This window comes from Dunckerocampus dactyliophorus, chromosome 2 (assembly GCF_027744805.1).
Source record: "Dunckerocampus dactyliophorus isolate RoL2022-P2 chromosome 2, RoL_Ddac_1.1, whole genome shotgun sequence".
NCBI classification, from domain to species: Eukaryota; Metazoa; Chordata; class Actinopteri; order Syngnathiformes; family Syngnathidae; genus Dunckerocampus; species Dunckerocampus dactyliophorus.
The window spans coordinates 46,931,090-46,955,173 of NC_072820.1; the positions used below are offsets into that span (position 1 = coordinate 46,931,090).

At 39.6% G+C, this 24,084-nt stretch overlaps 2 protein-coding genes across 13 annotated transcripts in view; both read left to right on the forward strand.

Annotated features, from left to right (window-relative positions):
• Nucleotides 1-10,459, forward strand: part of llgl2 (LLGL scribble cell polarity complex component 2) — a 55,204-nt gene extending 44,745 nt beyond the window's left edge. Inside the window, exons 21-26 of the mRNA XM_054766652.1 lie at nt 977-1,241; nt 2,930-3,059; nt 3,167-3,195; nt 4,373-4,420; nt 5,417-5,459; nt 8,793-10,459. Of these exons, the coding sequence (XP_054622627.1) occupies nt 977-1,241; nt 2,930-3,059; nt 3,167-3,195; nt 4,373-4,420; nt 5,417-5,459; nt 8,793-8,796 (519 nt within the window). The 3' untranslated portion in view covers nt 8,797-10,459. The remainder of the gene's footprint in view (nt 1-976; nt 1,242-2,929; nt 3,060-3,166; nt 3,196-4,372; nt 4,421-5,416; nt 5,460-8,792) is intronic.
• Nucleotides 10,460-13,685: 3,226 nt separating this feature from the next.
• myo15b (myosin XVB) overlaps nt 13,686-24,084 on the forward strand; it is a 119,783-nt gene continuing 109,384 nt past the window's right edge. For 6 of the 12 annotated variants that reach the window (XR_008569625.1, XM_054768600.1, XM_054768607.1 and 3 more), the window contains exons 1-4: nt 14,272-14,417; nt 15,065-15,151; nt 16,537-18,576; nt 18,706-18,882. Coding sequence is in view for 11 of the 12 variants with exons in the window: in XM_054768600.1 (XP_054624575.1) it covers nt 16,561-18,576; nt 18,706-18,882 (2,193 nt within the window). In the remaining variant the exon portion in view is untranslated. Of the gene's footprint in view, nt 13,965-14,271; nt 14,418-14,589; nt 14,664-15,064; nt 15,152-15,940; nt 16,064-16,156; nt 16,267-16,536; nt 18,577-18,705; nt 18,883-24,084 lie in introns of those variants that run through there. The other 6 variants (XM_054768605.1, XM_054768606.1, XM_054768604.1 and 3 more) reach the window with 6 other exon arrangements.

Genomic DNA, 24,084 nt, shown 5'->3' on the forward strand with positions numbered 1-24,084 from the left:
AATGATTTCACAGCAGGCACAACAATAATAACATAATCGTAATACTCATTATAAAATCAAAGGTTACTGTTGCGGCCATAGCGCACAGCAAGCTAAAATTCAACTCTGAACCCCCAACGTCACTTCTTGTCCGTCACCCATTCTGCTCCCCTGCAAGGTAAACTGTCTTAAATGGCTTATTTTCTCTGATTATAGCTACTATATTGGGTAATAGGAGTGTAAAGGTGAGTATCTGGGTGTTATTTCATGTCTAGACAGCTCTAATAATGTTAAAAACATATTTAGGTAAATAGGTTTTCTATGCCATAACTATGAAAATATTCCAATTATAGAGAAGGAATCCTACTTTGTGGAAATTCACTTATGACGGTCGGGCGTGGAACCAGTTAAGTGTGATAAATGAGGGATTACTGTACATACAAAAAAGTCTTCATTGCATTTGCATTTCATTGCTAGTTCCATGCAAATGCGCCATGAACTTCATTCAGGAAGTGTGCTTTTCTGCACTTGATTGTTATTGTTGCTATTATTTTGTGATGAATTGCAAAATGTTCTGACTGCTTACCAGGGGTGGCACAAGATCTTGCAAGATTAAAATGTGAAAAAAATGTCTTGTTGGCACTAGGCCTGAGACAATAATAAATTAATTAATTAATCACGCAATAAATTAAAATGAACTCTGTAATTTTACCGGCCTCTATATTGCCATGTGCATGTGAGTCTCTCGCCTCCGAACAGTCAGGAAGAGGATTCACTGTGCATTGGTTTCAGTACCTTGGCGCGTTTGTTCCATCGACCAACGGCATGAACGGAGTGAGCCTTTTTGTCAGTCATACAGTCTCATTGTCTCGGTGGGTGGAGGCGGGGCCACTAGCATACACACAGAGTGTAGAAGACTGTAACGTAGTAGAAATTAAATCAGTAGATTGCAATATATTGTGATATATTTTTTGAGTAATGTGCTCCGCCTGCCCAGGTTTTCACCCTTCCTAAAGTGAGTGCCAAGATGAAGCTGAAGCTGACAGCAGTTGATGGGTCGAGAGTACGGCGAGTGGGCGTGAGTTGGTTTGGCAGCAGTCGCTCAGAGGACTATGGCAAGAGTGGCCTGGTGGTTTTGACCAATCAAGGTGACCTCCTTGTGGTGTCACTACCGGGGTTGAAGCTGCAGGTTCGGTTCCCGTGTATCCGCAAAGAAGATGTAAGCGGCATTGCTTCCTGCGTCTTCACAAAACACGGCCAAGGTAAAACGTTTGAATGACTAGATTTCTAGAAGGTGTTACAACCATAATGTGACCTTTGTTGTTTAGTCATTGTCATATGCAGAGGTCATCCAAAAGCTTTACAAAAAGTAATGAAATGTGGTCTATCACAGTGCTTTACAAGCTTCACCCAGTCTCGAAGGAAGTACCCCCTACTCTTGCAGTTACTATGCAATTGCTGTCTAGTTGCTGCAGTAGTTCTGACTAAGTTTCTTCTTGGGTAAAGTGCAGTATTAATAGTTCCAACTTGTAGGCCCATTCCTCATCTTGACTGAACAATGGCAGCAGGAGACAAATATAACGCTGAGCGTTTTGTGAGGTTTGATTTTCTTTTTTCAGGAGGCATTTTTTGATGCATCTCAAAAATCCGAACTATCCCTTTTAAGACCAGTTGAAAAATTAACATTTTGCACTGTTGGATCCTAAGGAGGTTCTAAGTAGAGCTTGAAAATGCAAAAAGAAGAAATGGGAGTGAGACAAAAAAAAATTTGAGTAAGCAATTTATTGCAAACAAGCATTAAAGTGAAATAGGCTGTTCATCAGCTGATCAAAAGTTTAAGAGCACAGCCTTTAAAAGGCAAAACCTTGGCAGAAATGTGTGATTTAGTGTCAGGTATTCACACTGTCATGATCTCTTGATGGTAAAGGCAAAAAGCTTTCTCTCTTTGAACAAGGTGGGATTGTTGAGCTGCATAAGCAAGCCCTCTCGCAAGAACGCCATTGCTGTTAAGGCTGGACGCAGTAAGACAGTCATTGGAAACTTCTTCAAAGATCCTGAGAGTTATGGAACAAAAAGTCAAATGGTAGACCCAAAAAAATGTCACTGGCCCTGAGCTGGAGGATCCCATTGGCTGCCCGTCAAGACAAAGGACCATTCTTGGCCCAAATGAAGGTTGTGACTGGTGCCGAGTGCAGTCCAATAACCATCAGACTGCATCTGTAAGAGAAGGGTTTGAAGAAGTGAAAAGGTCTTCAAAAGCCTCATCTCCTTCTACACCACAAACTTGCCCATTTATAATTTGCATGAGGGCACCAAACATGGGACATTGAAAGGTGAAAGAAAATAATGTAACCTTGACAGTCCTGATGGTTTCCAGCGTTTCCTGGCATGACAAGGAGTTCCCACCTGAGATGTTTTCCCACACAGTGGAGGGCCATCATGATCCTTCAATGGAACAATGGAACTTTCGGTTGTGCAGGGGTGTCAAATGGCAGCTCGCTATCTGGCGATGTTGCGGGGGGCATCCCTCATGACTGAAGTGGTAATGACTGGCTTTTTCAAATTGCTTACTCAAATTTTTTTGTCTCCCTCCCATTTCATCTTTTTGCATTTTGAAGTTCTGCTTAGAACCTCCTTAAGATCCAAGAGCGCAAAATGCATGTATGTCATGTAAGGAAAATGGATACGCCTCTTTATTGTACTGAAAAAGCCGAATACCGTTCCACTGCTACTAATTACTCATGCTAGAGAAACATTTCAAACATACTTTACGTTCATGTTTGGTTAAACCTAAAAAAAAAAAAATGTTAGTTTCTCACATTGTTTTATATCAAGGTCAAAGCGTATGAAAATGTTTTTTTTTTAGTGCAGTTATATGATGGGCCAAGACATGGTGCTTATACACGACATACACTCTTTTTCTTCTTGTCAATGTTTACTGACTCCTTAGGCTTCTACTTGATCTCTCCGTCGGAGTTTGAACGCTTTTCACTGTCCACTCGCTTCCTGGTGGAGCCGCGCTGTCTTGTGGAGGTTCCCCATGGTTCGGCACTGCCAGATGGCACTTCATCACTTCCCAGGTTAATCACATCACAGCATTGTTGGCTCATTTCATAAACGCTTCCAATTCATTTATTTTTGGACTAACTGAGGGTTTTTTTTGCTTGTTTGATGAAAATTCTTCTAGAGAAAGCAGCCAACACAATGAGCATGCAGGTAAAACATGTGACTTTTGATCTAATATACAGTCAAACCTGTCTTAGCGGCCACCTGTATAGAACGGCCACCTGCCTATAGCGGCCACTGAAAAATCCCCCGCTGAAAATTTGCGTGTTATAGAACCTGTGTATAGCGGTCACCTGTCTAACACGGCCAGCGGCCGTCCATTTTGTATCCCTTGGTCAATATCTGACCGCATATAGCGGCCAAAATGCCGATTCAAGCAGAAGCTTTCTGCACGAAAAAGTTTCGTTTTTTAACCAATGAAGGCGTGGTGTGTAGACTTTAATTACTGAGTCCTAGTTCGACATAAAAAAGCCGTCTTCTTACTTTGCAGTGCCGCCCTGAAAAGATTCAATGACTGCTAAAACGGTAATCTTCCCACTTTGCAATGCCGTGAATAGATTCTAAAATAGCCCAAACACCTGAATAAAACATCTAAACTATCACTTAATTTCCAACTAATTAGAGATTAGAAGCCCATTCAATAAGAAAGGAGCAATGGTATTGTAAGTTTACGACGATCTTCGCATCTCCTCCGCACTCAATTGTTCACGCACACACCCATTCATGACTGCTTCACGCGTATCCTCTACATATATCATCGGGCTCGTTCACTAAAATTTTTATTATTTCTTGCTTTTAAAATCGTGTTTTAAATCTAAGATGGAAATTTGTGACATTCTGCAGGACAGGAGCGAGCGTCCCCTGTCCTGCACTCTTATTTGGCGGGCTGCGCCTTCTCCGGGGACGAAGAGGAAGCCGCTTCATGCCTGGTGGCTGCGCAGCTGCGGTCAATTAACATTTGTGGCGGATAAAAGGCCAGCGCCGTCGAATGTGCGGTGCTGGTTAATTGTTATTGATATTACTAGTTTCCTCACCGGAGCTGTTACCTAGATTTACCTACCTGTTTATGTGTCAACAGAGCGTTTTCCCCTATGTCTCTTGGTTTTGCTCCAGTCTTTTTGTGAATACATGTTCATTGTGTGCGCACAAATTCAAAATGGCCGCCAACCTGTCTATAGCGGCCACTTTTGCCGTTTCCCTTCAGTGGCCGCTATAGACATGTTTGACTGTATTTGTATAGCAACAGGATGAACATGCGTGTGCTTTTTGTCAAGGAAATGATCTAATGCTTTTTCTCAACTCTTGTTGCCTGATGCCTGTGTTCTAGAAAGTGCAGCTAGACGTTTTATGGAGCATGCTTTGCTGAATGATCACAGTAAGTATGAGAAAGAATTACTTTGTCAAGATGATTTCACAATTTGTAGAATTAAAATGTTGCTTCATTTTATGACAATTGTCTTAATTTGTCTGTCAGCAATTCTCTTCTATTACCACAAGATTATTGCAGATTAGAACCTTGTGTTGACACTTCTACTTAAAAAGAAATCACCCTATTGAGCCTATTCTAACATTCCACACTATAAAATATGTCATAAAAGTATACATGATTCGTGCTGATATCGGATTGATATCGGTAACTGCAGATATTCAAGGCTGCAGTATCTGATCAGAACTGAAAACAGTGTATCGGGACACCCTTGTTCAGCCTGCATGTCACTAAATTCTGTAAAAAGCAACAGGCGGCGTTTTTAAATTAAATTTGTGTGTTTTCCAATTTTTTAAGTACCAAACTGCTAGAATAATGCATAAAGTAAATAATAATATGTTACCCAAAAGCCTCATACAGTATTTCTCTATCAGAGAGGAGAAATATGATCTTAAAGGAAAATTTAACTTACAACACTTGTATGCGAGAACAACGCTGAAAACCCACAGCATTTCTGTATGTGGAATTAAATTATGGAACAGATTGAGTAAGGAACTCAAACAATGTACAGAGATGAATTGTTCTGGCATGCTTGTTTTTTATTGTTATTTATTATTACACTTATTATATTAAAATATGACATGGAATGCAGGAAGTGAATAATATGAACTGTACTAGATGTAGAATGGATGGGGGGTAGTATTAAATAAGCTTTGCTTCTTCCTACTCCTTTTGGACATGTGGAACTGTGAAAGAATGATTCATGATGTATTAAAATATTACAATGTCTTCCATTGTAACCTTTATGTTCAAATAAACTAAACCAAACCAAACCAATTCGGGCACCATTTCAAGTATAATTTCATGTGATTAAACTGCTGAGATGTGAAAGTGCTCTGTTGCGTTTACAGTATATTAACTCCATGGTATTGTGTTTGCTTGCAGAAGTGCTACAGGAGATACAAAATGCACTGGATGTTGACCAAGTGTAAGTATAAGACACTACAGACCTATAAAAGCATCTGAGTCCAGGTACCCAGGTTTAATATACTGTATATATTAGGGGTGCACGATAATTATTGTACCGGCATGAGAAAATTATGACGTCATACCGATAAATCCTTCCAATGTTAAAAATAGCTCCAATAATTTTTTTTTTTTTTTTTTAAATGCTTCGAGGTGAGATTACCCGTACTGTGTGGGTGAGCAAATCAAGCGCTCCTTTTTTCTCCTGGCTGACTAACGGTCTGTTGTAACTTTCCCTGAGCTCATTTATAAACAAACATTCACTTTAAGAGAAAGGACGTTGTCCCAAATGCACCACAATGAGGGCATTAAAACCCCATCGAGCACACACAAAACCTTATCAGCCACCTAAAACGCCGGTGCTCCGGCATTTGAGAAGTGCAAAAGGTTTGCCAGAGATCTCCGGGGAGTCACACCGGCTGTTCGGAGCGTGTGCCCGAATACAGTGCACATTGCTGGGCCACGCCAGGTGACTCCACCCGCTCTGTACTCTGGTTCTCCTTATAGTAGTGATGTGATATTTGATTAGGACAAATCAAAAGGTAAAGTTGGTCAAATCCTAATTTCTTTGAGTCTGTCTTACCTCCAAGTGTGCACAAACTACGGCCACTTTTTTTTTTTTTTTTACAGGCTGCTAGTGAGCTCTAAAATAAAGTAGAATGGCACTCACACAGAGATTCCAATATCGAGTAATTCCCGTTCGGGTCAGGACCAGGAACAGTCCACTTACTTTTAAGTAATTTAAGTAATTTTTATTTATTTGTATTTTTTTACACTTACAGTATTTAAGTCATTTTTAACTTTTTTAACTATTTTTTTTCTTTTTTGTAATTTGTATAATGTTATTGAAAGGCAAACCAGGAAAATGTATTTAGATTAGAAAGTTTAAACGTGACGAGTTCTTGTTTAGAAAAATGCCTGGGACAATAATAAATAAATAATAATAAATAAATAAACAAATTAAATGAAAGTAAACTACATTGGCATGTGCATGCGTGTCTGTTTTCCTCGTCTCTTGCCTCCAAACAGACAGGAAGAGGTTTCACTCTGTGCATTGGTTCCACATATTCGTGCATTTGTGCGTTTGTTCCATAGAACAACGGCATAAACGGGGTGAGCCGTAATGTTAGTCTCGTCTCGCCGCGTTCTCATAGACCCAGTCTCGTGTATCGTCTCATCTCGTGAAGTGAGTGTCTTGTGACACCCCGATAAGAAGACACTCAATAAATCACTGTTTCAATGATTTTCAATGAACATAGTTGTCCCTCATTTATCAAGGTTAACTGGTTCCAGACCCCACTGTGAAGTGAATTTTCACAAAGTAGGATTCAATATTATTATTATTATTATTATTATTATTATTATTATTATTATTGTTATTATTTTATTAATAGATATTAATAAATTTAATATTTTTGTAATTGGAGCATAGAAAACCTGTTTAGGACTTTCTGAATACGCTTTAACCATTACTAGAGTCCTGTAGACATTAAATAACACCCCTATAGTCACCTTTACACTGCTATTACCCAATATAGTAGACGTGATAAGCAATAATAAGACAAAATAATTTGCATGTTAGCATTGGGTAAGTTCCTTGTTGTATCTTGAACGTAATGTGGGTTGATCGCATGGCTTTAAAAAAAAAAAGACGACGTCTGCCTATCATTCATCCTCACTATGTTTGTCACTTGACTGATATACAGGACAGCCAGTCTGACATGCGTCTGGCATACATACACGTACATCTGTAAAATAATGGACACTGCTGCACTACTGCTAGCTTTGGTTGCATTGCACAACACCTTGCGTGCAGGCTACGAGTTCTCTGCAGGCACACGAGACAGCCACCACTTCAAGCATAGCAAGCTACCCAGCTAACTAGTTACCCTCCAATTTATTTATTCTAAACTTAAGGATTTGAAACTGAGTGGGGAAGGACAAAGTGAGAAGCCAAAAAGGTACCACTTCCACACTGAACTTTTTTTCATTCTGCATCCAAGGCTGACTCCATGCAGTGCAAGTTAAGGTAATGTAATGTAAGCTAATGTCTCATCGGTGTAGTATTATTGATGCCTAGTGACCAGAATAGTACATATAACGTTTCTTTCAATATTTTTTAACTAATAAGCCATAGTTAACCACGAAACATCCATCATTTTTTCATGAATTGCCGTAAATTCCGGTGTACAGTATAAGCCACTACTTTTTTTCTTAAACTAAATTCTTATCTTGTGACATCTCCTCTACTTCAGAAATACACTAATTGTTTAAATACTGTACCAATTGCAAGTCAGTGAGAAAACAGTAGCTCTTTCTTTATAGCAGGAGCCAATCACGAGCTATCAGTGCACTCACGAGCTTGTCAACCCATTGAAAATTGCAGGAGGTCATTATATACCTGTATACCAGTATAAGAATAGAACAGTCTGACTCACTGTGTCATCTTTTACTAAGAACATTGAGCTCATCACACAACAACTCAACACTCAAAAGGTATACCTCCAGAAATATACAAACATGTACCAATGTGAGTTTGACATAAAAAAAAGCTCTTTTACAGTTCCCGTAACGCATTGCATCTTTGGGGTGCTGCAATGACGTCAGCCTCCCTCTGGGCTATGAGCTCAGGGCTCCTTCCCACTCCTTCTGGTGGACAGAGGCAGCATTGCTGTGTCATCCATCCATTTTCTATGCTGCTTGTCCTCCAATGAAATGCTTTGCTCAAACAAAATGCATTATTTTTTTTCATTTAAACTCATATTGGTACCTGTTTGTGTATTTCGGAGGTATACCTTTTGAGTGTTAAGTTGCTGTATGATGATATTTAGCCTTCTATCTAAGATGACGGTGAGTGAGACTGTTATATTGACTAATGACCTGCGATTTCTGATGGGTTGACAAGCTTGTTGTGTGTTTTCTCATAGCTCATGATTGGCTCCTGTCAAATAAAGAGCTGCCTGGTCCTCACTGACTCATGCGCGCCACAATATGCCATTTTATGACGTGGGCACATGCAGCTTTATACGCTGGAATTGACAGTATTTAAAAAAAAAAAAAAAAAAAAAAACGTGAGAGTGAGGGAGCAATGTTGGAAACATGAAGTGTTGGGGGACGACTATATTGTATAAAAAAAAAAAAAAACATCACAAATGTCTTGGATGTGGTGCCATGTGACTCCACCGTCACTTGACTTGAAATGGCTTTGGCTCCTTTCGGGTTGAAATGCGTACGTGCCACAAACCACGGAGGAATTGACATTTCTGACTTTCCATTTCTTTCCATCCATCTCCAGATGATGGGACATTTAATCAGCAAGAAACAGACTGCAGTCTTGTACCACACAAACACTACACTGGCCTCTTGGACTCATCCATCCGTAGATTCTCAGGCCTTATAACAACATGCTGTGGACATGGTGGGTGTGGACAGTCAGGACCACAAACCCAACTGAGGCCAGACTCCTTCTGCATGCAGCAGCTGAGTAGATAGCCCGTCTATGCATGGTGACCACAAAAGAACATCTCATCAGAAGTGTTCAATCCAATGCTGATTGGCCCCGACACCACCTAGCTAGTTGACTTTTACTCCCATTCCTATTTTAATGTCACATTATTTTAAATACTAATTCATTTATAAGCCTTATTGTACTTTTATATTGAAATATTTAAATTGAACTTTTAAAAGAATCTTGCATTAATGACCTTCATACTCTTAGGTGCACAATTTTTATAACTTTTTAAATTCTGGACAAAAGCATAACTTCAAGCAACGACATTTTCAACATTTGTCATTCAAAGGTGGATATGCTTTGCAAGATTGAACAACATGCAATAAGTTCACATTTCCTTTGTGTTCACACTTTACGGATGCCCGAGAGAAGCATACTTTTTTTGTTGTTGTTGTTGCTGTCATTGAATTAACCGTGCCACTGTACCATTCCAAACACTCGGTACAAAGCTTTCTTCATGTCAAATGTCCCGGACACTGCTGGAATACACGTCACAGTGCTGAACTTGCTAACTATTTTCTACAGGCTTGAGGGGGTTTTATGCTCATTTTGTGGATGTAAAACATTTTAGACTGTGTATATTTTAATGGATGAATGTAATTGTAAGATATTGTAGTGAAATGTTCATATATGTATATGAATGAGTCATTTGATACAGTATGAATGTAGCTGCGGGCCTGTTGTAACTGGGGTTGGCTGCTATTTAGGTTGTACACGAATATTTTGGTACTGTGTCACAGAATGCTGGGTATTTTAGTATCAGCCTAGAATATATTTTTGTAGTGCATTGATTAAGCCCCTTTTTAAAATGTCTTCTATCAGATTGCAGTTTCCTTGTGTATAATTATTAGATGGTTTCATCCAAACTTGTTGTCTGTTAATTTTCTGGAAATGAGACATTGATTGTGGGTCTGATACTTATAAAAAGAATGAGTCTTAAAAAAATTGGAAGATTGGCTTTGGAAAAACATGCATAATACAAAAAATTCCACAAGAAATGTTTTTTTTTTTATTTTTTTAACATGTCTGGATGCTCTTTCAATTCGTTTTCCATTGCCCCTACTTAGTGTCAACTTTTCTACAATGCCAACATCATTTCGGTAAACACTGCCTGTGGGTTGGAGCTGAAAAAGATCAAACTGAAGCTGAAAACCAGAAAGTTGAAAGTGAATCGTCTGATCCTAATAAACAGACAAAATGACTAAAGTATTAAAAAAATAAAAATAAAAAATCTGAAGGTTGGCATTGAAAAACATGCCATAATACAAAAAATATGCAATTTTTTTTATCTCTCTTATTTTCTAGTCAACATTTTGCAGTGCCTTTTAAAGTGTTAATGCAACTTTTTCAACAATGGCAATTTTTTAAAAACATAATTTCAGTGTCAGCTTTCTGGCTCAAAAAGGTTGGTGACCAGCAAATTAAAGTTTGGACAAAAGAGGAAAAACAGATTTGATATATATATATATAATATATATATATATATATATATATATATATATAATATATAAATATTTTTTTTTATTATTTATATTTTGTTTTTTTATTTTTTTTACATGTTCCAAACATTTCAACTTTCTTTTTTCATCAATTTTCTTTTCAGAATGTTATGACTTTATTCCCATAATATAACTTTTTCCCCAACCAAATTTTCCAAAAATTGAAATATGATTTTGTTTTATTTCTCATATTACAACTTTAAAAAATAATTATTTAATATTTCAACTCAATGATACCAGTATTAAAATATTATTTTTCCTAATACGATGTTCCCTCGTTCTATTGCAGATTTTTTGGCAGTTCTTTTTTTTTTTATTGCTGTATGATCTATTACAGGCTGTGCCTGGCCCTTAAAGAAGTGTTGCATTGTGGGAAGTTGAGTGTCTCTTTCCTCTCATCTGTCTGCACTGCCCATTGTTTTCTGCATCCTGATTGGCTGTAGACAATTGTCAATCTCCTTTGTGCCACCCTCACATGTTTCCTGTGTCAGTGCTAGCTTGTAAATGAATCTTTGGGTTGAAGGCACTGATCTGTATTATATATCTGGATAGCTCATTGGCGATGACTTGTGAAGCCACACGGCCGCCATATTGCTACTCGCAAGAAACACTTCTCGACAAGCTTTTGCATTTGTGGGGAACTTCTTTTATTAATTCGGATTGGACACAAATTTTGACTCAAGATGCCTGCATGTGCAGCTATTAACTGCACAAATCGCCAGTTCAAAGGCTGTGGACGAACATTTCACGTGTAAGTATGATTGAAATGTAGATTTATGATCGATAATTTAACTGTTTTGCACCGTCAATCTCTCAGATATTTTCGATCGTGTAAAATTCCTCTGATTAAATGTATGTCCAGAATTGATACGTTTATATAGCTCTATAATAGCTAAGAGGAAATGTACGTACTTTTTTGTTATATCATGATATATGTATTTCTTTAAGGGACGAAGGTTGCGTTACTTGAAGGAATGGGAGAATCTCAGTGCTTCCATGATGCTTACCAGGCATTGTATACAGTGCAGTTAGCAAGCCAGTTTGCATACAATTGACCCAGCATGACCCTTCATTTGGATAAACAACCTTTTTTTTTTGCTGCTGAATGACTGACGTAAAAGGATTCATTGATATGATATGTTCTGGAAAATAATATTACTGAACATGCATAGCGGGTATGTTTGAGATTGCAAACAACGTATTGTCTTACCCAAAGCATATGGTTTTGTTTCAGTGTTGTTTTCTGTGTGTGTGTGGTTGTATATGTTTATGGTTATTACACATTATGGTTATCACATATTATTCCTGTGGTTTTTGTTCAAATATATTTCTATATCAGAAAAGAGCTTATTCTATTTCATAACACAAAAAAAAAAAATCAGCAAAATGCTAAATGATTTTAAAACTTGTCCAAAGTTACTCTCTTTATGATTCATATTTTGTACAGACGAGAGCATAGTGAATTGTATGAAAGTAAGAAAAAAAGTAAAGGATCATGACCATGGATTTTGGTGGAAAAAAGGGATGGGATATGCAGTTCAAATTAAAATCTCTTTCTAGAGGAGTAAAACTATGCATTGCAGGCCCGTAACCAGATATTTTTCAGGGGGGTGCAGAAATCTGAGTGTACGGACCTTTTGCGATTGAGCGAACCGACGAGCGGGGGGAGGCGTGGGGGAGTATCACCACTCCCAGAGCAGGGAAAATTTTGCATTTGGAGCCCAAAAAAAACAGTTTTCTGATGCATATTTTGGACAGTCATAACAACAATGTTATTTCCTCCAAATGACAAGATTAAGGGCAAAATGCCAACATCCAGCTTTCCCTATTTAGATAAGTTCATCAGTTTACTGAGCGATGAGCATGCCATCGCTTCAAGTGGATGCTATTTACACAGGCCTACACAATATGAATCACTACAATGTGTTTCAGCCTTACCTATAGCTCGTTCAGCATCATCTTTCTTGGAAAATATGTCCACCACTTCCTCCAGGTTGATAACCTTTTTGTAGTGAATGTGGAGAAGTGCCAGCAGGTCAGCCGCTGTTGCGTCATACTGGCCCTCATGTAGGTGTTCAGACGCTTCAAGGTACTGGCACTTGGCTCACATTCACACCATGTTACTGGGATGGTACATGTCAAGTCAAACTAGCGGGAATGAATCAATTCATGGGACAGGAAAAAGTGATTGAAAAATACCTTATCTAAAATTTATAAAACTTAAAGGAAAGAAAAAAAAAACAATAAATAAATAAATATATCTATTTATAGCCTTAAGTAAATAAGATTTTCGTTAGTGTAGTTGTAAAAACTATTTTTATAGTTGCTACAGAAGATCTGGTTAGGACAGGAAGTTAGACTCACCAGCACACCTGGCCAGGCACCAAAGACATGCAACTTCCTTTTAAGCAGGCAAGGCTGCAGACAGGTGTGGTAAGTTGGTGTGATTAGAACTTTACCCCCAAACTTTGTGCAAGTGGAGCTACAAGTCTGAAGAGGCAGCCGGTAAGAAACTGAAATCTTCTCTAAAAAGTCTTATTACTGCTGTTTTGATGAGCCTGCGCTGCACACGGCTTGACTTTCTTTCATGGTGCGTGCCTCATTTGTGAATTAAGAATATAAATGAATTGAAAGCGTGTGCTCGCTGTACTTATTTTGTTGAGGATGTTGAATTAAGAATGCTGCCAATCGTTTGTGGCACATGTGGGCTTGCGGCGGTCCATGTTTGGTTAATTGATTGATTAGTTCTTGATTGTAATTTTGCCAAGGTACGAGCAGCATGTTTATGGCATTAAATACAAATTATGAATATTTCTTTTGCCCATTAATGTACTTGTTTAAATGTTTGTCAAATCATGGTATTTATTTAATAGATTTTTATTTAATACCACAGTTTGAGAAAACAAGCATTATGTAAAATACAAGACTAAGTTAAACGCAAATGTTAAATTGTAAAAAATAATTTAATAAATAGCAGTAAAAGTGGTAAAAAATAATTTAAATTGTTGCCATAGAAATTAGTTCATATATTGCAATGCAATATAACGTTGACTTTGTATTACATGTTTGTCCTTCTTTTGAAGGTTTTCAGCTGTGCTGTGCTGTGCTGTGCAGTGAAAAACTTGAATGTGCATGAAAAGTCATGATTTGAACCACATTGAATAAACTTAAGGAAAGCAAAGCATCGAGTGGATCCAGTTTCTTCAGCGTAGCAACTGAAGCCCTTTCGTCAAGTTCGAGGGATGCACAAAGTGGAGAAGAACTTGACAGTACAGGCCAACTGAAGGCGGACCCTGATGTTGGGGAAGTGAACGGGATTGTGTGACGGTCCACAACTTGATGTGGGGAATGCAGCTCCACAATGCTGTCTTGAATGCATCACATCCAGTCAGGTGGATTATGGACTTCATTCAATGGCAGTGTGTCCTGTAACAACACTTTTACAGAGGAATGACAGGTGAGCGTCAACTTTGGTCACGGGATAATCATGTCTCATTCCTAACAGTTCTGAGCACTTCCTACAGCAATTTGGATTCCATTTTACAAAACAAAAAGTGTTTCAATTGGTTGTGATGGTATAGTATATTGGTTGGCTGAGCCTTTCTAATTCCCCTTAAAATTATTATCTCCACATTTTATCATTTGTCTCACACGTGTGCTGATATTAACACTATGACATATTTTGTAATCCAATTTACAATACAGGACAAGTTAACACATTCAAACTTCTTTTGCATGATGTCTCTGAACACATCTCACGTGGCCAACATGGCTGCTGCTGCACAGCGTGCAATACTAAATGAGGCCCAGCAATTAGCATTAGCAAAGTAGCAACGAGTAGAAACAGCATATTGAAAACATCGTCACAATGACATCAGGCCCGTAACCGGGGGGAGGTAAGTCAGACATGGTGAGTCACGTTTTTGCACTGTCCGGGATATTTGGTGATGTAACGTTTACTGTGTGTTTATATTTTGTCGTATACAATGTAATGTGCATTTGATAGTGTTCACTAATTGGAAAGGGTCAGTCTGCGCTTTTGAGTGAAGTTTTATAGACTTTAATGCAGTTTCTTTGTTGAACTAACTTGGAATCATTTATGTGCAATGTACGGTAGATTATCACCTGTTATTCCTCTGTAAAACTGTTGTTACAGGTAATATTCTATGTCATTGTGACGATGTTGTTTTCAATATGCTGTTTCTACTCGTTGCTACTTTGCTAATGCTAATTGCTGGGCCTCATTTAGTATTGGTTATGGGCCTGCATTGCTATAGGGGAGTGCTGAGCCAGGGTGAAGAGTAGAATTTTGTCCCAAAGGCAATGAGAATTGGAAGGGGAAAAAGTACATTTAATATAGCCAAAAGATAGAGAATAACGTATCAAATGGTTTTTAAGGGACAAAGGTTGCGTTACTTGAAGGAATGGGAGAATCTCCCCGCTTTTTAATGTAAAATATAGATGTTCTGCGAGCCTCTTCATCTGCTTTGTACACTATGTACGCTGTGCCAATGTAGTCGAGATGTGAGTAGTAAGATGGCGTCTCTTTGTCTTCAGCGGCTTGCACGGGCGGGTGCGACGTATGAGCTATCCAGATATAATACAGATCAGTGGTTGGAGGATTGCAACAGGAGTGGAGTTCATGTGAGTGACTTAATCATTTCTTGTGTCCAACTTGTAGGTTGATCATTAAAATACAAACGAAGGTTTGAACTTTTTTTGAGAGTGTTTAAACAAGAGAGAAATGTGAGAAAATCTTATTGCCTTATTGCAGGCTATTTTGGGAGCCTATCCCCCGCAAAAAAATTGCAGCTCTTTTTCTTGTTAAAACACCATTTTTTCCTCTTCATATTTAGGCTGTTCATTTAAAATTACAGCTGTTTTTCATTTCTGCTGTTTTTTAATTGTCCAACTATATCGTTTTTATTCTCGTAATTATCGCTTTATTGCCGTAATAGTTTGACTTTATTCTTGTAACGTACATTTTTCTGCAACCTCATTTTCCAAATATTACTTTTTGTTTCTTGATAATATTCCGACTTGAACAAAATCATGTCTTTAATATTTCAACTTTGGACTATTAAAGTGATGTTATTTTTTCTTGTTATATTATGATTTTCTTGTAATATTTTTACTCCATTGTAAAATTACTGATTTCTCTATTTTTGCTAGGGTTTGACTTTTAGAATGTACCGAGGGGCCACTTAAAAAAACAGTCGAGGGGCTGCAAATGGCCAGCGGGCCACACTTTGGACACCCTTGGTTTATTACTATGTCAATGAGCTAACATTAATACAAGTGTTATTGTGTCGCATGAAGTCATTGACTTGAGCAGATCATTCATGTTGAACCAAAGTCTTCCAATTATCTTTTGAAAAACTAAAGTCAAACTCCAAATGAGATGAATTAGTGAAGAGCTGTCAACCCCCGCAGCCCCCCAAGTGATGAAATGTCCCTGTGCAGTCAGCACTTTGTGCATTGTTCATCCCTGCAAGCAGGACTTCTCACCTTTCCTCCAAAGCATTCAACGGCAGACCATATGAAAGCAGTAGAAATGTAAGACCTGCCAAATCCATCTGAATTATTCAACGGCTTTGTGCGTGTCTTCTAACATAGGAGTATGTATGTGCACACTTTTCTTATCGCAAGAATACATTTGCGACATGCAAGGCAATGCCGGATGTGACTTTGATACTCGTTCTGGAAGACAAGCCGGAAAACAGTGACCCAGCTATGCCTGGTTTCACCCAAGAAGCCTGGTAAGCTACATTACACTGGAACAAGCTCCCCCAACCCCCTGGAGCTTTACACTGGTCTCAAGATAGGCTTTAATTGCGATCTAATTTCAAGTAAAGAGGAAAATACCACTGTTTTTTCTGCTAGCATGTCAAATTAACTCTCTTATGTACTGTTTTGTTTCTCACCATTTTTGTTCAGATGTTTGGCTACCAACTGCAAACCTGCCTCTGTTTTGATGCTAATCAACATTCCATCACACCTGTCATGCTTATTGTTCATTTATTCTGCAGCTAAATGAGCAGTAAATTAGAGCCATGTCACCAGCAAAGCCACGAGGTCAGCAAAATAAGAAGCACAAGGAGGCCGAAGAAGGAAATGAAGAAAATGATAGGAGGCAAAGTGATTCCAAAGCGTCACGCCCTCTAGGTACGGCGCACCATGGCAAAAGAAATGTGTTGAACCTGAAAGACAACACACCTGGAAGAAAGTTAGGGAGAAACTGTAGTGCTGAAAAACCCATCAAACGAGGTAGGACAAACAGAGCGTACCTCTTCAAGACAGAATTCCAGAAAAATGATACACAAAGCGAGGAATCTGAGAGTGACACAAAGTCCGAAGAGGTGACAGAGGAGGAAAGTGACGTGAAAGGGGAAGAAGAGGGTGAGGAGGAGCTTACTGAGAGTGACAGCAGTGAGGAAGAAAGGACTGAACATTCAGCTGCTGAACAGACAAAAGGGGAGGAATCTGACCAAGAACTTTCAGAGCAATCAGTATCCACGAATGACTCTGAGGTCCAACCACTCTCATCCGGAGAGGATGGCGGCAAAAGAGGAGCTGTATCCAACGTAGCGATCCAAGACGTGGGTGAAGACGAAGAAACGCATCAGGACACATTTGGGAAGCCAGCAGTTGATAAAGCCAGGAGACGCGTACCACAACCCACCAAACGCGTGCAAGAGCCGAAATATAAGATGTTTGGGAAAAGGAAAGCGGATAGACGGGCAGAAAAGGAAAAAGCAGAGAACCGCATGTTAGAGAAAGAATCCCAAAAAAGGGAAAAGCAAGAATCAAGGAATAAAAAAAGAGAGCGAGAAAAAGACCAAAGATCCAAACCATCCGTTCATCTGGAGAAAGCAGCTGAAGATGAGCAAGAAGAGGAGACTGAATCAACACTGACCAAAGCCATGAAATGCCATGGCAACGTCATGCTTCTAAAAGACAAACGTCATGACTTCAAAGGCATTTTCAAGTCTGAAGCAGTAAAAGCCAAACAACGGGAATCTGTAAATATTGGAGAAGAAGACTCGCACAGTTTGCTCTTGGGCAATGTGACGAAAGATTCTTTTCAACACAAGGCTGATATGAAACTTCTCCAAACCGGTGATGGAACACCAAAGGAGCATCTGGTAACACAAAGAAAGGGTGTGGGAGCTCTCTGTCGAGTGTCTTGCTGGTTTCACAGGAAAAGGCCCAAAAGCGCTAAGTTCAAGAAAATGTCTTTTTGGTCAAAGGTAATTGGTGTCTCGCGATGGCTCTCATTTCCGTCCATAAAACGGAAACGGAGAAGAACAAAGTCCAAAGATAGCCTCCTTAAAAAATGGACAACAAAGCGAGTTGTCAGTAAAACTACCAAAGCCCAGCGTTCTCCTGAGGACAGAAAATCAGAAGAAGTCCAGGAAAGACCTGACAAGAAAGAGGTGGAGGCCAAATATGCTGTAGTCCTCCCTAGGATGAACAAAGCTGCAAAGACAGACGAACTCCCTGGAACGTCTACGCAAGCAAGCACCTCGAAAACTGCAGGAGAACCCACAGTCTCTGAAGAAAAAACACCCAAAAACCCACCAAAGTCAGGTAGACGGTCTGTGCTCCCCATCAAAGCAGATATTAGTGTGAAAGCTAGCAAGAAGCCCTTGCAAGGACAGCTACAATTAGGTCGAGCTGTTGAAAAGAGGAGCAATGGTCTTGGTGTTGGCGCAGCATCACGACAAGGAGCATCCCACACCGAGGAAGCAGATGACACGGCTACCCTCGGTCATCAGAATGGAGTCAGTGTGCTACAGGCGGTACGAGGGAAGTTGGACCCTTCTCATATCAATCTGACCAAGATGTCCTTGTCAGGGGGAAAGACAGGTGCTACAAAGAAGCCAGCCAAGGAGCCAGAAGCACACGGGCACGCTGAAGATGGCACACCCATGTCTACCACTCTGCCCCTTTTACATGGAAATGTTTGCTCATTGTATGAAGAAGAGGCAGCAGACAGGGAGGTGGCTCAGCTGATGAGAGAAGCTCTTCACTGGGCTGGGAACTCCCAGATTACTGGTGACCCAAAGGTATGTTTTAAGTTGTATTTCCATAGTTTCTAGACTCTATTCATAGACAGAAGTACAGGTAGTACAGGTGTGTTTGGGCTTGTCAGGTGTTTGGAAATTAATGGAATGGTCTGTGTGGTTGTGGCTCAGGACTGGTTGAATGTTGAAGACCTGCTGCCTCACCAAACAGTGGAGAAGTTAACCAAACGTATAGTTTGTGACCACGGGCAACAGGCCAGGAGTCTTGCAGCACACACGGACAAGCTCCTCTGGGAATCCGATGATCATATCCAGGAAATGCTGGAGAGTCGACTTGTCAGCACACAGGTAACCACGCCAAGAGAAGAAACATTTATTGCCCGTAGTTAGCGTTGGTCTTTTGTTGCCGCACATAGAAATGAAATTTCACTGTGCCAATCACATATCCAACTGACTATAAACACAACATACTTGAATATACACAGTACGTACGATACTTAACTCATTCAATCCCAGCCATTTTTCAACAGACAACCCCTTGAGTGCCGGCCATTGTAGACGATTTCAACTGACCTTTCAAGGCACACAGAATATTGTGTTCTATGGCTATATAAACATGGAACAAGGAACCCACCAAAAGAAAGATTAGACTCCTGTCTTTCATCAGGAAAAAAAAAGTTTGTTTCTACTTTTTTCCGTTCCTTAGTATCAGCAGTGGAACATAGTTAAGTGTCAGGAAAATATGAGTTTCTGACTAAAACAGGGAGAAAACCAGCTTTTAGATACATTTCAAGCATAACTTTCACTTTGACACAAATATTTTATGCTTTTGTGACAGCTTGCGTGTGTGTGCGCGTCTGCATGCGTTCAAATTTCCCTACAATGCATAAACTTTAGCACGCTACACTCCTCCACGCTCTCTCACTTCCTCCTTGCTGTCATGTGTGATTCTTTTTTTTATCAGAAATATTTTTATTGAATTTTGACAAAGTAAAGAACAAATACACACAATGTTTGCTGGTAGTTTAGGCAGAGAACGAGAGAGTGAAAAAACAAAAACAGCAAAATAACAAACAAAAAACCCCAACACAAAAACACCCACAAAGTAAGCCACACACAGCCCAAAGAGACAGAGGTCCGAGTTTGGTAGGACAACCAAATGCAAAACAACCAAAGCAAATACATAAGTGAGTTAAACAACAGATGACAGCAAATAGGCCAGAGAGGGAAAGCTATTGGGGAGCTCAGGTAATTTTAAAGTTGTGAAAATATACTAAGAAAGGTCCCCAGACATTGTGAAATTTTTCTTTGGCATTACAAATTGAGTAATGAATTTTCTCCAAATTTAAACAAGACATGACATCTCTCAGCCACTGAGCGTGGGTGGGCGGAGCAGCGTCCTTCCACCTTAACAGAATTGCCCGTCTGGCCAAGAGGGAGGCAAAGGACAAACTTTGCTGTCGTTTGGGGGGGTCAAACACAAGTCGGGTTCACCTGTGGTGCCAAACAGTGCTATTAAAGGGTTGGGTTGCAAAGGTAAATGCTAATTACAGAAAGTGTCTGAAAGACTTCCCTCCAATACTTTTCCAGACTAGGACAAGACCAAAACATGTGGATAAGTGTGGCGTCCTCCCTCTTACACTTGTCACAACGAGGATCCACCTCTGGATATATACGGGCTAGTTTGGATTTTGACATATGAGTCCTGTGTACAACTTTAAATTGTAGCAAGCTATGGCGGGCACAAATAGAGGTTGAATTGATCATTTTAAAGATTACATGCCACATGTCACCTGTCAAAGACATATTTAGGTCTTGCTCCCATGCTGTTTTGATGTTAATCAGAGAGGTCTGTCTTATGTCCAACAGTTTGACATAAACAGTAGAAATTAACCCTTACGTGATGGTTGCAAGTCCAGAAGTGCATCAACAATGTTCGTACCAGGAATCTCAGGGAAATTTGGTAATCAACTGTAAACATAGTGCCTAACCTGGAAGTACCGAAAGAGATGGGACTTTGGAAGATTATATTGTTCCGTTAATTGCTGGAATGACATGAACGTATTATCGATAAACAGGTCTCGGAGACACAATATGCCTTGTCTACGCCACTCCCGGAACCCCAGATCCAGCAAGGAAGGTTGGAAAAGATGATTGTCTGTCTGAAATGGGGCTAAAAAGGCAGAGATCTTCAAAACCAAAATGTCTCCTAAACTGGGCCCACACCCTCAATGTATGCAAGACCACCGGATTGTCAATACGTTTGCTTGACGGAAAAGGGAGTGCAGATCCAAGTAACGCTGGAATAGAAACATTTTTAGCCACATTCAACTCCATCTCCACCCATATAGGCCGGTCTGGACGGTACTGATAGTATGACCAGAATATGACCCATCGAATATTGCCTGCCCAATAATAACAGCGAAAATTAGGCAACGCCATCCCTCCCTCTTGCTTAGGTTTTTGAAGATGGATTTTATTCAACCTAGGACGCTTGCCCTTTCAAATATAGGAAGATATGACCGAGTCCAAAGTATCAAAAAAGACTTTGGGATGAAGATTGGGATGGATTGAAAAAAATACAAAAATTTGGGAAGAATGGTCATTTTAATGGAGTTGATTCGACCGGCCAAAGTAGTGGAAAGTGGCGACCACTGCGTCAGACACTGCCTCGTGTGGTTTAATAGACTCAAAAAATGTTCTTTGAAAAGACTTATGTTTTTTCGTAACTGTGATGCCCAAATAAGTAAATTTATTTTCCACAATCTTAAAAGGAAACGATGCGTACACTGATGCCGGCGCCGCCTTATTGACAGGTAAAATTTCAGATTTATTCAGATTTAGTTTATATCCTGAGAACTGACCGAAATTCTTCAGAAGCAGTAGCAAAGCAGGTAAAGATCTGTCCGGATGTGAAATGAAGCTTAATAAGTCATCTGCATATAGCGCCACCTTGTACTGTACTCCATTCCTCCAAATGCCAGATATGTTGTCACAGCTGCGAATTGCTATGGCAAGGGGTTCTATGGCCAAATCAAACAATAAGGGGCTTAAAGGACAACCTTGTCTAGTTCCCCGGTAAAGATTAAATGGTTGTGACACCTGAGAATTAGTGAGGACAGAAGCAGTGGGACATAAGTAGAGTAATTTTATCCAGGTAATGAAATTTGGACCAAAGCCAAATTTGTGTAAGACCGCAAATAAGTATAGCCACTCTATACGGTCAAAGGCCTTCTCCGCGTCTAAAGATAGCACACACTCCATGGACCCATCAGAGGGGAGGTACAAGATGTCAAACAACCGGCGCATATTGAAATTAGAATATCGATTTTTTTTTTACAAAGCCCGTTTGGTCATCTGATATAACCAGGGGTAAAATGTCCTCCAATCTTTTGGCCAGTATCTTGGCCAGAATTTTAGCATCCACGTTTAGTAATGAAATTGGCCTATATGAGGAGCACTCTGTAGGGTCCTTGTCTTTTTTCCCAATAAGGGTGATACATGCTTCATAAAATGAAGTTGGAAAGGTACCCCGCCTGAATGAGTCGGACAGCACAGTGCTCAACTGTACAGAGAGAGATTGGGAAAAAGCCTTAAAAAATTTTGCAGGAAAACCATCGGGACCTGGAGACTTCCCAGACTGGAGTGAGGAAATAGCTTGTGCAATTTCCTCCTTTGTTATAGGTCTGTCAAGTCTACTTTTACTATTGAAAGGAATCTTGGGGATGTCTAATTGGTTCAGAAAAACGTTCATGAGTGCCGGGTTATTTGATTCAGAGGCATAAAGCTGAGAAATTATTTCTGAATGTTTGATTTATTCTTTCATGATCTGAAGTAAAATTACCATCCTCCATTTTGATCTTTACAATGTGTCCCTTAACTTTAGTACCTCTCAACTGGTTTGCCAATAGCTTCCCTGCTTTCTCACCATGAACATAAAACAGAGTCTTACTTGCAGAAAGTTGACGCTCAGCGATGTAAATTGAAGCCAGATTAAATTGAGTTTGGAGTTCTACACGCCTTTTGTATAAATCGGGATTCGTAGATTGAGAATACTGATGATCCAATTTCTTAATCTTATCTGCCAATTCTAGTCGCTCTTGGTGGGCCTCCTTTTTCATTTTAACAGAGTAAGAAATAAAAGCATCCCAAACTACTAAGCTAGATATATCTGGGAAGGAATTTGTCTGGGGAAAAAAAACAATATTTGCTCTTCGATAAATTTCACAGAATCGCTCTCAGAAAGAAGAGTTGAATTGAAGCGCCAGTGCTTGTTAATCCGAGGGTGATTTGGGAGAGCAAGGGAGAGTACAACTGGGGCATGATCTGATATTACTATACCCTGGTAGGTACATGAGCGAACACATTGCAAAAGATCATTATCAAGGAAGAAATAGTCAATCCTGGTGAAGGTATGGTGAACGTGAGAGAAGAATGAATACTCCCTTTTGTTTGGGTGGAGGAGACGCCAGACATCAGAGACACCAGAATTTGATAAAAAGGACTGAATATATGAGGCCGATCTACTGTTTGAAACCGGGTTAGGAGAAGAACGATCTAGCACTGGATCCAAAAAACAATTAAAATCCCCACCTAGTATGAGAGAGTGTGAGCCCAGGTCCGGAAGAAAGGAAAAAAATCGTTCAAAAAAATTCACGTCATCCACATTCGGAGCATAAACATTGGCTAGCACTAACATTTTGTTATAAACCTTCCCTGAGACGATAACGAAACGACCATTAACATCTGATATAACATTGTGATGCACAAAAGGAATGTTTTGGTCAACAAGGATTGAGACCCCCCTGGCCTTTGCTTGAAATGAAGAATGAAAATGCTGGCCCCTCCACTGTGCCATTAAACGTGAACTGTCAGAACCACGAATATGAGTCTCCTGCAAAAACACAAATGCTGCTTTAAGTTGCTTTATATGTGCAAATACCCTCCTTCTTTTAACGGGATGATTTAAACCCTTGACGTTCCAACTAACAAAATTTAGTGAACTATCCCTTGTCAATCAAAGGTGCAAGATGGTTAGTATAAAAAGTGCAATACTTGGAACATACAAGGTAAATTAAAACAAAAACTGGCTGTGTGTGGCATATGCAAGTTAACCTCTTCAAAGTAAAACAAAAATCCCACCCCACCTCCCCCAACACGGCTGCCCAAAAACAAAGCAGCAAGCTCTTCAAAACAACCATACTTATTCCAATACAATCTTCCTGTCACTCACGAATCTTCAGCTCCTCTGTAAATTATTAAACTGCACTCAACACTCCTAGGAGCCGGGCCCCTGAAAACCGTCTTGTGTACCTATAGAATTGTAGTGGTATGTAAACAAGGTAATACTGGAACTTGAGGTAGAAACTTCCAACATGAAACAAGGCACTAAGATGTTTCCTTTATAACCAAGTGCAAAAGGGGAAATTCCCTGAAACAAAATAGTGGGACATACTCACTCACATTACAGTGACATCAAGTATAGCAAGAGCTATGAAAAAAAATGTCCTGTGAGTAGCCCGGTAACGGTTACATCGCTACCAATCACAC